The 13694-nt window shown below is 36.7% G+C and overlaps 1 protein-coding gene across 1 annotated transcript in view; it reads right to left on the bottom strand.

The window, feature by feature from the left end:
• srgap3 (SLIT-ROBO Rho GTPase activating protein 3) overlaps positions 1 to 7806 on the bottom strand; it is a 97338-nt gene extending 89532 nt beyond the window's left edge. Inside the window, exon 1 of the mRNA XM_084129144.1 lies at positions 7254 to 7806. Within this exon, the coding sequence (XP_083985270.1) occupies positions 7254 to 7320 (67 nt within the window). The 5' untranslated portion in view covers positions 7321 to 7806. The remainder of the gene's footprint in view (positions 1 to 7253) is intronic.
• Positions 7807 to 13694: the final 5888 nt, after the last annotated feature.

A 13694-nucleotide genomic window follows, 5' to 3' on the forward strand; every position in this document is an offset into this window, starting at 1 on the left:
AGCATTTGTCATAAATGTTGAATCTGGAGTGATGCATCTCAAGGCACCAATGTCTGCGATCACGAATGTGATTTTAGGGTGAAAGATTTTAAACAAAGAGAAAGCTCTCTTATGGCTACAGAGGAATTATAGTGTGTGACTCCTGTTGACAACTTTCCTGATGTTTTTATGTTGCTTTTTGTCCTTTTTGGGGCTTAGAAGTACAAATCACCATCCACTTTCCAAGAGCAGCTTGAACCTCTGATATTCTGGCCAATCATTTCGTTGTGTGTTTCACAGTTGGAAACAGTTGGAACAACATAAATTCAATTTTTTAATAATTTTACATGAACTATTCCTTTTAAAGTGCCCCTATTATGCTTTTTGAAATATTATCCTTTCATGCAGTATTTTAACTGTTTGTAAATGTAAAATGTCTGCAAAGTTTTAAGTCAAGTCAAGTCATTTTATTTGTATAGCACATTTAAACGAACGACAGTTGACCCAAAGTGCTTTACAAGTTAGAGCAGGAAAGGCATATATATATATGTAGCAACATTTCAAAACAAAAAATAAAGCAAAAAGACGTAATAAGAAATTAAAGAGAATTAAAAGCAAGAGTATAAAAGTGTGTTTTCAAATTTGTCTTAAAACTGACAATTGTGTTACAGGACTTGATATGAAGTGGGAGGGAGTTCCAGAGTCTAGGGGCTATTACAGCAAAGGCTCTGTCCCCTCTGGTTTTAAGGCGTGTCTGGGGAATGGCAAGAAGCTGTTGGGTTGTAGACCTGAGTGATCTGGCGGCAGAATAAGTGGACAGGAGCTCAGAAATATACAAAGGGGCTTGACCATGTAAAGCTTTAAAAACAAAGAGTAAGACTTTAAAATCAATTCTAAATTTCACTGGTAATCAGTGAAGCTCAGCTAAAACTGGAGTTATGTTCTCAAACTTTTTGGTACCAGTGAGGAGTCTTGCAGCAGCATTCTGAACTAACTGAAGTCTATTTAAATTATATTGGGTTAGACCTGTGTACAGTGAATTGCAGTAGTCCAAGCGTGAGGTAATAAAAGCATGAATGACTGTTTCAAGATCTTTCTTGGATAAAAAGTACTTGAGCTTAGCTACTGTTCTAAGCTGATAAAAACTACCTCAACAGAGCTAACTTGTTTATTAAAATTAAGAGAGCTGTCGAAAATGACACCTAAATTTCTGACCTGATTCTGCAAGTTTGATGACCAAGGGCCAAGGGCATTGCTCCGGTGTTTTGTATGGGTGGGTGATCCAAATAAAATCATCTCTGTTTTCTTGGTATTCAACTGGAGGAAGTTTTCTGCCATCCAGGATTTAATGTCTTCCAAACAGCTAAAAATAGTTTCAATAGATGTAGTGCAACCAGGGGAGATAGGTAAATACAATAATGTATCATCGGCATAACAGTGGTATCTTAAGTTGTGCTTTTCAAGGATAGTGCCAAGGGGCAGCATGTATAGGGAGAATAACAGGGGGCCAAGAACTGATCCTTGAGGGACGCCATATTTAATATCCACTGGAGGAGATGATTTTTTTTATTATTATTATTATTTAAAGATCAAAGAGCATGACAAATAAACTTATTGTCTCCTAAAAGAAAGAATCGATTTTGAACTCCTGAAATGAGTCGTCAGCGATTTCAATCTCACTTCCTGTTACATACCTACGTAACATTGTAACACATTGCATAATGCCAGCCTATGGTCTTCATTGGCTGCCCGTAAACGACGTCTACTTTGACCCGCCTCAACACTGTGGTTGTAGCTGAAGTTGTAGCATGCACTTCAGAAGAATAAGGACTCGCACTGGAATTGATAAACTGATACAATTGTTCTTATCACTGAGTGCATTTACATGCATGTTTTTAACCTGATTATGTTTAATAAGCCGACAATGCATGTGATCACGTAAACGCGTTAACCCGTTTTCCTTCATTAAGCATAAACCTTGCTTAAGCATAAACCGATCGTCACAGCTAGATTTTTGCCCCTTAAGCCAATTTAAGCACATGTAAACACATTAACCTGCTTTCTGTCAGCTTATTGAAGTTCGCATGTGTGATATGTGACAGAAACGCGTTCTTACTGTGGATTTAAGCGCATCCAGACAGAGTGAGTGTTTTGCAGGAAATATATCGTCTTTGGCTCTTTATTGACCCAAAAAAATTATGAGAGTGCTCTCTTATAAGAAGAAGTGGTACAGTCAAAATGCTGCATCTGTAACTGCATGAGAGGATAATATATGAGCCGTAAGTTTCCCACTGACATGTTGCAATACTCTTCTTCTGCTTTTAATGCTTTATTTAACATCACAACCAAAAAATGAAATACTCAGAGTCAGATATGTAAATGATTGCATTTTGACGTCACTACCAAGAAATAACATGATTTATTAATAAAGTCTTGTAAATGTGGTTTACTTGCTTGTTGAGTTATTGTTTTGCGTGTAAACTTTCAGTAAACTGATTTTTGTGAGTTATCAGCTACTGGTGTGCACGTAAACATGCTCACTGTGTATCAAGTGCTGAGGAAGCCTTTGGAGCTGAAATTCAGATATGGTAATAGGCGCTTCATAATAGGCTGGGACATCTGACCAATCAGAGCAGAGTATGCCCTCAGAAAGGAGGGGTTTAAAGAGACTGAAATTTCAAACTAATCATTTCTCTCTTTGAGAAATGAGGTAATGTGCAATTTATATATTAAAAATGTATATATAAAAAAAAAAAAAAAAGTTTTTTGACCTTGGATGCATGTAAACCTATTGTAGGAGAACTCCAAAACAAAATTAGGAACCTTTAAAATAGCATAATGGGGCAAAAATTAAGAAATTATGACACACAATAGTGTAATCTCATTTGGTCTGGATGTGATAATCTGATACAAGTAAATAGTACATTTATTGAATTTGCATTTGACCCTCTTCTGTACTCATCTTGACAGCTTGAAAGGCTCCTGTGAATTTCAAAACATTAATTATGCAATTTGCATGTGCATGTGTCAGGGGCACGGTGCTTCTGTTTAATTAAGCAAGGTTCCACATGAAAAACATGCACGAGCAGGGAGTGGGAGGGTTTATGCTAATTTACTCACAGCTGCTCGTAAGGATTGTTTATCACCCTAACAGGGGATTTTACCAGCATGCATATTATGCTAGTTTTTTGCACAGTGATTGGTTTGCGATGGTTAGGTCTCTTTAGGGTCGTTTCAGGAAGCTCGTAATGAAATGCAAATTTAAATCACTTGTGTCATGCTGTGAGTTATTGCTACCTGGCTGGATTCACACGCTAGAGATGGAACTTATCAGGACAATGTGGTGATTGCTGCTCTGTTATTCACATGGTGATTTGACTGTATGCATTAATGAAGACTAAAATTGGACTAAATATCATTACCAGTATGACATCATGAAAGAACACTGAAGTGTGTCGTTAGTATTTGCGGCCCCTGGGGTTATACAAGTTGCACAGTTACAAAAAATATATATATTTCTGTTATCATTTAATCACCCGCATGTGATATCTTTGTTGGAGGACTAAAATTTAAGTTGTTAATTATTAAACTTGCTAAAATTCAATCATCAAAAATAATGCAGTGTTGAAACAATATGAGAGTGAGTAATTAATGACAAAATTATATTTTATAAATTATCTAAATTATATTTTTGGTGAGCTATTCCTTTAAGAACCCCAAAAACAAAAGTAAAAACAAAACTTTGAATCCTTTAAGCCGTTAAGTGACCTAAATGCTAGTGGGCGGGGCCTATGGTGTAATGATGTATAGCTATTTGGCGATGTGTATTGGAGAATTTGCAAAGAAACTTTTGTTGACATGAAGCAGCCAGCTGCATTGGATCTGACAGCACAAACTGTAAGTAAATGATTTCATCTTGCTCTGGAGGCAGTCATATGCAAATGCTTTTGCCTGTAAGACATCACAGATCCTGCAATATCAAAACGAGACATTTTTGGAGCTTGATTAAATAAATGCTTTGTTTATAATAGGGAGGATGTTTTAAGCTATGAATGAAACTTGCAGGATTTTCTAATGGTGCAAAGACCTCTTATATGTCAAAAGATCAAGTTTGATTTCTCATATCATGACCCCTTTAAAAGATGTGTCTGCAAATTACTCCTCATTCTCATTTCTCGACCCTACCTCTTTCTTTCTTTTCTTTACCCTTCATCTTTTCAATCTTCATTCTTACATAATTCAGTGACTTCAATTATTCAGAATATTTTTTTTAAAGTTTCTTATCTGTTTCCAACCTCCTTTTCATACATAATGTAGGTGAAATGTTTTATTATGATTATATATGCAGCCCTTCACCAGCTCATGTCTCTGGATCTTCACTTCACATGTTTTACTTCACAAACGTTCTCTTGGGTTTACATCAACAGAGAGGTGCCAGACAGTAGGGCAGTTTGTGTTAATGTATATTTGGATCTCATTCACCAAACGCTTTACTGATTGTTACAAAGAAATGTATCAATTGAGCTACATGATTTTTTTGACCACATCAAGATTATATTGTTGGTGGTGTTTTTATCCAATCAATTTAATATAGTTAATTTGCTGTGATTACAGAAAATCGAAGTGTCTCCAGCTAACAGAGCCCCAGCATGGGTCTGTGTCATGGGGGTCCGTCTATCATTAACAAGCCACTCTGTGTCATTCGTAGCTTGCTGCTCAAACTCCCAAAGATTGAAGATAGAGCTCATTACTATTCAGACTACATCTCCCTTGTGTAACCACCAGATCTGGTCTTGACAAAGACTGACTATGGTCTGTGACCTTCTGAATTTGAAGATCACCAAACCAAATGTGTTACAAAAGCAGATACAGTATTAAAAAAAAAGTGAAATAATAATAATAATTATTATTATTATTATTATAGGTGTTTGTATTATTTTTTACTACTAATAAAAATATATCACTACAACTAATGTAAGCAAGTCCAGCTGGATTCATACACACACATATATATTCTGGCATTTTCAAAATTCTTGGGTACCATTTTATTTCAGATGGGGGGGGGGGGGGGGGGGGGGGGGGTCTGGTGATCCACATTTTAATGTTAATGGCATTTGTTCAAGAAGAGAGTGCCAGTATTATAGATCACAAGTTATGTAAATCCAAAGCATGGGACGGGCCTCTCTATGCTTGAGAGCCATGTGGCCTTCTCAAACACTGAGGGGCAAGACTCTCTTTTAACAAAAGCTACTCAAGCGAGAATCACAGGCGTTTAGTGTGAAGGGATCCTTGAGTAGAGAAACAGACTTTGTAAATCCCACCGCAGATTCAGTGTGCATCACATTACACTTAATCCCAGGAATTCACCAGTTTTAAATGTTGAATATTAAAAAAACAAACTGAGTAAAATGACCAAACCCTGCTCTGCTGCATAAGGAAACTCATTTTAAATGGATGCTAACTGGTAAAGTGTTATTTAAATACTATTAGCCATTAATAATTAATGACTAATCTCCGTGATTATCCACCCTTTCTCTGAAGTTTACAAATTATCCATCCTTTTCATTTTAATGGCTAGGGTCCTTTGAACCTTCACCGTCATTGTTGAGTAGCCAATCAATGAACTGCTTCTGGAACGCCCTTTCAAACCAAACCTAGTTAGTTTTTTTTAACAAGCTCAGTCGAACAAACAACAAATATACTCTAAACACACTAGAGCTGTTAAAATACTTTGTGAATGGATGCATTTAGTCAAACACAAACTGGCATTGGACTCTAGTGAGGTGGAAAGATTCTTGTAAATAGGAGGGAACAATATAACATCTGTGCAATGCATCTTGTTCACAACAACAGATCACCATCTAAACATCCTCACTTAATCACTATAATACTTGTCTCTATACACAGGCTTTGCATACACACTGATTATAAATGTATGTATTAATGGTCTTTGTTGCTTTCCCTTTAATACTAGATCTGCCAAAAGTAAATTGTAAACAAAGGAGAAGAATTTACTGAGCTCGCTGGTCGCCTTGAAGTTCCACCCATCTGTGCAGAGAGGTTGACAATACAATACACCATTCTACCCTGCCAGCAACAAAAAACCCTCACCCAACCTTCTAGTTTTTCACCAAAACAATGTATGCACAAACACTTAATGTGCAGACCATTAATAGCAGGAATTTATGTGCAACAGCGCACAAGTCACTGCAATAAAACACCTTTGAATATATGAAACCATTCCTGTGGTTGCACAAAACCCCATGTCAACAGAATCAAAGTTACTAACGCTGTTATAATTGGACACATTTTTGACATGAGGAAAGGACAGATGGCTACAAAGCAGCAACTTCAGCCAGACAAACACCAAGTCAAACATTTGGGTAAAAACTGGCTGTGAGAGGTCAGAATATGACAATCAAGTCTTGATGAAAAAATGCCAAACCACTGCATGGACTTCATTGCTGTCCTATTTACAAGACACAAGAGTGTTTATCACAATTGCTACTAGCAACATCTCTTATCAAAGTAGTTATCTCCTTAGGAGTCTAGCCAGAATGGCTACTTTAGTTACTTCCTAGAAAAATCATAACTGTTACTTGCAACAACCCAAATTCATTCTAGTGTCTAACAACTTGTACTATTATCTAATAAATAAGTACTAGTTAAGTCGATACTACTAACTATTGGGAAAGTTATAAACAGGAAATATCTAATAGGCCTACATTAATCACAAAATTATAGAATAATTACTAGCACGAATGCAATAGGCACCACAACTATTGAAAACGTACTATTTGGAAGTGAATAGTTGATATTAGAACCACAGATCCAAATGTGTTACCAGTAACAATGGACTAGTTACATCTGACTAGTGACGCCTAGAAGAAAAATAATTGGTAGTAGCCTATGTAATGGAAATAAATACTAATAACTTACAGAATAGATTGAGGACTGGAATAAGATTACCATACCATCATCTAATAAGTAGCAAGTTTAATAAATAGATAGGCTACTAAATTGAAAACATGGATGATTAGGCTACTAGTAACTCTAGTATCAAAAATAGCTGCTAATTTTAAGGGATCAATGTAAAAACAGCTTGATTTTTACACAATCGGGCAAAACAAAGTAGCCTAATCTTTGTTTATTTAGAGAAGCAGGTTATGAATCGGATCAGTAAACATCCAAGTATCTCGCTGCTGCTGCAGGCCATGTGAAATAATGTTCATCTAAACTCCTCAGATCGATGCATAAAAGACATGCCAACATACCTTTCACTTGCGTTTCATACTCCGCAATGATCTCCTTGTCCTTCTTAATCCTCGTCTGAGATGACATCTTTCTTGAGGTATAAATGTAGATTCCAGTGATATGTTGAGCTTGCGCGCGAGCCCCCGACTGTCACAGTTTGCAGCTTTTTCCCTTCTTCCTCACCAGTTACTCTCAGAAGCGTCCTTCAATGTTACATCGGCTGGTAAATCCTGATACTTTCCCCTTCGGAGAGAAGCAGCTGAAAGCACCCCGGGCACACCTGCGCTTTCTCAGATCCGATCCCTCGCGTTCAGATGAGCTGCTGGGCTCGGGGAGAGGCTGCTCCTCCTTGCTCAAGATCTTCCATCTGAAGTGACTGAAGAAAATACAATTCCTATCTACAAGAAGAGGTTTGGGTATGAACGATGCGGCGTTGTGTCTGTGCCCATGCCGTTTATGTGGTCCTCAGGTCCGCATGCTCTGAAAGGAAGAGTTGAGATGGCATTATCTGAGCGTAATTGGGCTCCGTTGCATTAGAATCTCAGCGGCAAAGCAAAGAACAGAATAGCGCCCGAGCGTCGTATGTGACTCCTCCTATTGTCGAATTCACTCCCTCAACCAATCCAATCAGTTCCATATGCACCCCTCCCTGGGCTCACACACACACACACTCACACACAGGGCGTTTCGTTTACACTTACATTCTCTGATGCCAATGTATTTAGCTCAAGGTATCATTTTTCCTCAGGTATCAGCATGTTTGTATTTGTGTCCCATTTCTAATAACTGTTAACTAAAATATGAAGTTATACACACAAAAAAGATTGAATTGGGCTGTGAGTATCAATACTTCAGACAATGACCTGTAAGATCAGGCAATAAATGCATCACTCCCTATAAATGACAATAAACAGACCTACATAGGCTACAGTCAATCGGTCATTGTTGCTAAACAAACCCTGTCAAGGTGATCATAGCCTATGTTGTATAATCCTGAAGGGGTTTATTTTGCAATAATAACCAGCAGATTGTACATTATACTAAATAAATGAATGGACATGAAATAGCTATCTGAGTGTTTATTCTGCAGTAATGACCAGCTAACATGGACATAAAATATTGATCTGACTTTTAAATCATACCTTGCTTATAGAGGCACCAAACTTAAGCAGAGCCATATAGGACACAGGCACTGGACGATGGTCATTCAGAAATATCATTCTGTCCTCTGAATGCTGCAATGGACCTATTAAAGTATTCTACAGAGATGCATCATAAAAACAACACAAAATAAGGGCTTTATACAACATGAGGGTGAAAAAAAAATGCATTTGATAATGCAACAGCTTCAAGTTAGAAAGTGAGTGAAAGGATCTTTGGGGAAGAGATATTATCAATCACCAGTATCTCTAATTCACTATAACATTGCATTTGTCAGTTTAGACAGAAATGTGGTTAAAAGGGTGGCAGTTACCTGGAAAATGGGGAATGGAGGTTAATTGTTAAACCACTTAACACTCCATCCATTCAAAACTAAAATGAAGCATGAAGGGAAGTGATTTAAGGGAACAAACAGCACAGATGTTCAATTCACACTCAAGTTTTTTTTATTATTCTGTGGGTGTTTTATAATTAGTTTGATTTGCATAATATGGCAGCATGTGCTAATGCGTTTGGAAGTATTAATCTAACATCTAATTTGTTTTGCATCTATAACCTTGATGCTCAAGATGAATTTAGGAAAATGTCCAAAAGTAACGAGCATGACAAGAGCTCTGTTCATTCAGGTGTCAGAGATGTTCAAAGATTTGATGTTCTGAGAAGTGAAGCGGTGGCCTGACAGTTCCTGTCAGCGAGGTGTTTAAACCTGTGGTCTCAGAGACCCACATCAGAGCTCTGTTATCATGCCATTTCATCTGTGAACTTGCAGTGCAAGAGAAAAGCTCTTAGTGAAATGGGTCGTGGTCTGAGTGACACTGAAAAATACTCATAAGATGCAAGCTTAGAATGCAGTTACAAAATCAATAGCTATATGGGCATCAGAGCCATACAATAGCTTTTACACAAAAAAATAAAAATACTACAGGGCCTATATCTCACCTGTTATGTTGTAGTTTATTTTCAGACACTTGACCTTTTCAAAGTGCACTTTCACAAGCTTACCTTAGGAATTTATAATGGGATATGCAAACAGAAGGGTTAGAGGTTTGCATTTCTGATGTGAAAATATAATTTTTATGATATCAATATCCAGCCTTCAGGTGAACTTAATTAGTGATATTTGAATGATTCATAATCAATGCCGCCATATATTTGGTCACATCTTTGTGTTTTGAAGCATCACTATCAATTGAGAATGCTTTTAAACTCCAATTCAATTACTGAATTTGAATTGTAGCAAGGCCTTAAAGGTCATAGACAGACAGATGGATACAACAAACAATAGAGCGGACAATAGATAGACAGATAGATGGACAGATAGATCCAACAAACATTAGCTAGAACAACAGACAGATAGACAGACGGACGGACGGACGGACGGACGGACAGACAGACAGAGATAGATAGATAGATAGATAGATAGATAGATAGATAGATAGATAGATAGATAGATAGATAGATAGATAGATAGATAGATAGATAGATAGATAGATAGATAGATAGATAGATAGATAGATAGATAGATAGATAGATAGATAGATAGATAGATAATGATGGATAGAACAAACAATAGATAGCCACAGACAGACAGATAGAAATTACAAATGATGGACAGACAGAATGATCTATTCTGCAATTTAGAGTTTTGCCTAACTCTTTATTATTGTGAAGGAGGTTGGGGAACATTTTATAGAACATCATGGGCTATACCGGGGTAATGAACATCCCTACAGAGGCACAATAATGTGTTGTATCCTTTTGTTCATGGCAAAAAAAAAAAATTACCAAGCAATTTACCAAGCTCTGTGCCCCCCCCTCTCGCTTCATCACTTCTAGGCATCTCAGGGGGCAGCAGCCTGGGAAACTATGACTTCAGTGTTTTTGAGGGACAAAGCAGCATTGTGAGGTTCTTCTCAGTATTTCAGCTTGAAGAATAGCAGAGAGAGAAAGAGAGCTTCTTCCTAGAGGCTCAAAACACCAGAATGAGTCACTGCTGAGAATATATGTGCCATAGAGGATTCTGTCTGGACCAATGCCAGGGTATACGGCGACTGAAAATGAATGAAATTTGGACACATTAAGAAGCTGGGAAAGATGTTTGGATGCACAGTCTTATGTTTTCTTTCGATTACAAGTCCAATATCTGCATGCTGCACATTTATCTTACGGAAATGAGAGGATTAAGATGAAATCTTACCTTCAGCTGCTCAGATTCACTGCAGCACATACCGAGAGGAAACAAGACAAAATCCTATATAAATGTTGCTATACAATTACAACTATGCCAAAGTATAATGCCAAGAGCTGGTTAGACATCCTGGTAACACTTTACAATAAGGTTCATTAGTTAACTACCTTAGATAACATGAACTAAGAATGAACAATACTTCTTCAGCACTTAGTAATCTTAGTTCATATTAATTTCAACATTTATTCATTATTAAAATCAAAGGTTGGATTTGTTAACATTAGTTAATGCACTGTGAACAAACACGAACAAACAATGAACAGCTGTATTTTTATTAACTAACATTCACAAAGATGAATAAATACTTTAACAAATGTATTGCTCATTGTTAGTTAGTTAAAACATTAACTAATGTTAACTACTGAACCTTATTGAAAAGTGTTACCGAAAACCTAAATATTTCCTGCATATACTTCCCATTCTTTTATCATCCACATCTGGCACTCAGCTGCATATTCCCGGTCATTGTGTAATGAATCCAGGTTAAATTATTTCTGTCATATTAGCAAAAGACAAAAATAGCATGAAAAAAAAAATTGTTTTAATGCTCTGGCATTGATATAAATGTAAATTATGATGTAAAAGAACTAACACATCTTTTCCTTCCCACTTTTTTTTTTTCTTTCTTTTTAGAAGGAGGCAGTGGAAACGGGGGGAAATGGCATCTGGAAATGTCTATGGCCAATTTCAGACTCTCATTTTTTAAACTCCAACCTTTTTTTAAACTTCCCTCTCTAAAATTCTAGAAAAACAGGAAGCATAATAAAACTTGGGTCAGACCATAAGTAAAACTTGGGATAAAGAAGAACAAAAGAATAAAACTTGAGTTGTATAATTTGTTTTTTTAGTATTTATGATAATTTCCATATGCATTTAAAAAAATCGAAACAAAAAAATCAATATCACGTTTCCAGTACACGTGGAACACCTTCTGCTCACATCTGAACTCTGCATTGTGTGTCTTATCTAGATAAAGTGAGAAAGAAAAATAGCATGAGAGAGATGGATTGATGTAAAAGACGAGAGATTGTGAGAGATTGACGAGTTTGTGGTGGTTTGTGATGCCCACAGTATCAGATATGACACATATTCAAACTGACATGCCACCAGAGGCGGACAGAGTACACAGCTACATTACTTGAGTAAAAGTACAGATACCCCTTGCTAAATTTTACTCAAGTACAAGTAAAAGTACTACAGTCAGATGTCTACTTAAGTAAAAGTAGCTTACTAAAGTACTTGTTTTTAAAAGTACTTGAGTATCAAGAGTACAAGAGTACATTTTCTAAATATTGCATTACTACTGCCACAGTGCTTACATTGGTAAACACAGCAAACACTTGAAGCGAAAACTATCATTAACTTGTTCAGAAAATTGAAATAGTCTGGCAAGGTGGGACCACGGGTTGGCACAGTCCCGGGATGCAATATTTTTTTTCCCAGGATGGTAGGGGAAGACTCATGAATATTCATTAGGGAAGTCATCCCTGATTGGTCTGATGACCTACCCCTAACCCCACCCCTAAACCTACCCGTCACTGGGGGTCTTATGACCTCCATAACCCCGCCCCTAAACCTACCCATCACTGGGGTTAAGACCAATCAGGGATGACTTCCCTAATGAATATTCATGAGTCTTCCCTACCATCCTGGGAAAAAAAATATTGCTCCCAGGATGGACCTGCTGCGTCTTCATCCATTGTTTCGTCCATGGTTTCGTCTCTTATCGAAATCTGACCATGGAGTTGACTTTGGCGGAAAGCTGAAGGTGATTGCTGATAGGCTGTCCCAATCAGTGGCGCCTGCACAATCCAATCACATTTGAGAGGGTTTCCGAGATGTTTCTTTTTTCCTTTTTTTTTTTTTTTTTTAGAAGTAGTAACGGGTACTCACAGTTATGGATATAAATGTAGTGGAGTAAAGAGTACAATATTTGCCTCTCAAATGTACTTGAGTAAAGTCATGAGTACTCCCCAAAAATGATACTCGAGTAAAGTACAGATCCCTCAAAATTGTACTTAAGTACTGTACTCAAGTAAATGTACTCAGTTACTGTCCGGCTCTGCATGCCACAGCTGACAGTGCACTGGAAAAAAATGGTAGCAAGTTAGCAACACTTTTTACTCAACAAACAATTGCAAAGAAATGGCACATTGAATTAAACATGAAATGTTGAAGTTGAAAAAACAAAATTGTGTTTTCTTGTAGAAGATATTCTCCTATAATCTTTTAATTTACAACTTTTAAAAATAATTTACAGTGTATGTTTAGAAGATTTAACATTTTTAAGCATGAAAATGTATTTTTAGTGCTGTCAAAGTTAACTGTACAACAGCTCTGGAACAATGTTTAGATATTATAAAAAGTGCTGTGCAAATAAATTTACATTGCATTGAAAACTTTATATATCCAACATTAATCGGGTAAAAAGTCAGTATTTTCAACGTAATATTTAAAATGTTGCCCTGGCTTCATTACAGTAACAATATAAAAAGTTTGCAAACAACATAGCTTTTTCTCACAATATAAATGGGTTTTTAAAACATAAAATTATGTAGTTAGTTACCTTTATATTTTAGGAAGGGATGACTTGCAAGGAAAACCTCACATTTGGGGGTCCTTGGCATAAAAAAGCTTGAAAACCCCTAATACTTTGCATCTTGGCTAAGGTTATGATTAACTTCAAGCTGATCACTTAGGTCTGACAAACAGTAGCATTTGTTGCAGTTTCTATGAATGGTAAATTGTCTGAACTGTATAGACTGGAGTATCACAGGCCATCAAACCGGTGAAGACTCCAGGCAAGCGTCACCAGTTTGCCTTAATTTCACACACACTGTGAGCTATTATCACAGATTTGTTTCAAGGACAAAAATGTGTCTAAAAAGTCTTTATGTCTTGTTTTCTTTCAGTACTTTGACATATTCTTTGACATATTCATATAACCTCCCTTATAGCTTTCCTTTCATGTCAATTACTTTCACTTCCACACGTCTCAATCTGACTTATTATCTCATCCCTCTTTATTCATATAAGGAGAGTGTTCATTCTG

The sequence above is a fragment of the Abramis brama genome (assembly GCF_963993115.1).
Source record: "Abramis brama genome assembly, chromosome: 11".
Lineage (NCBI taxonomy): Eukaryota > Metazoa > Chordata > Actinopteri > Cypriniformes > Leuciscidae > Abramis > Abramis brama.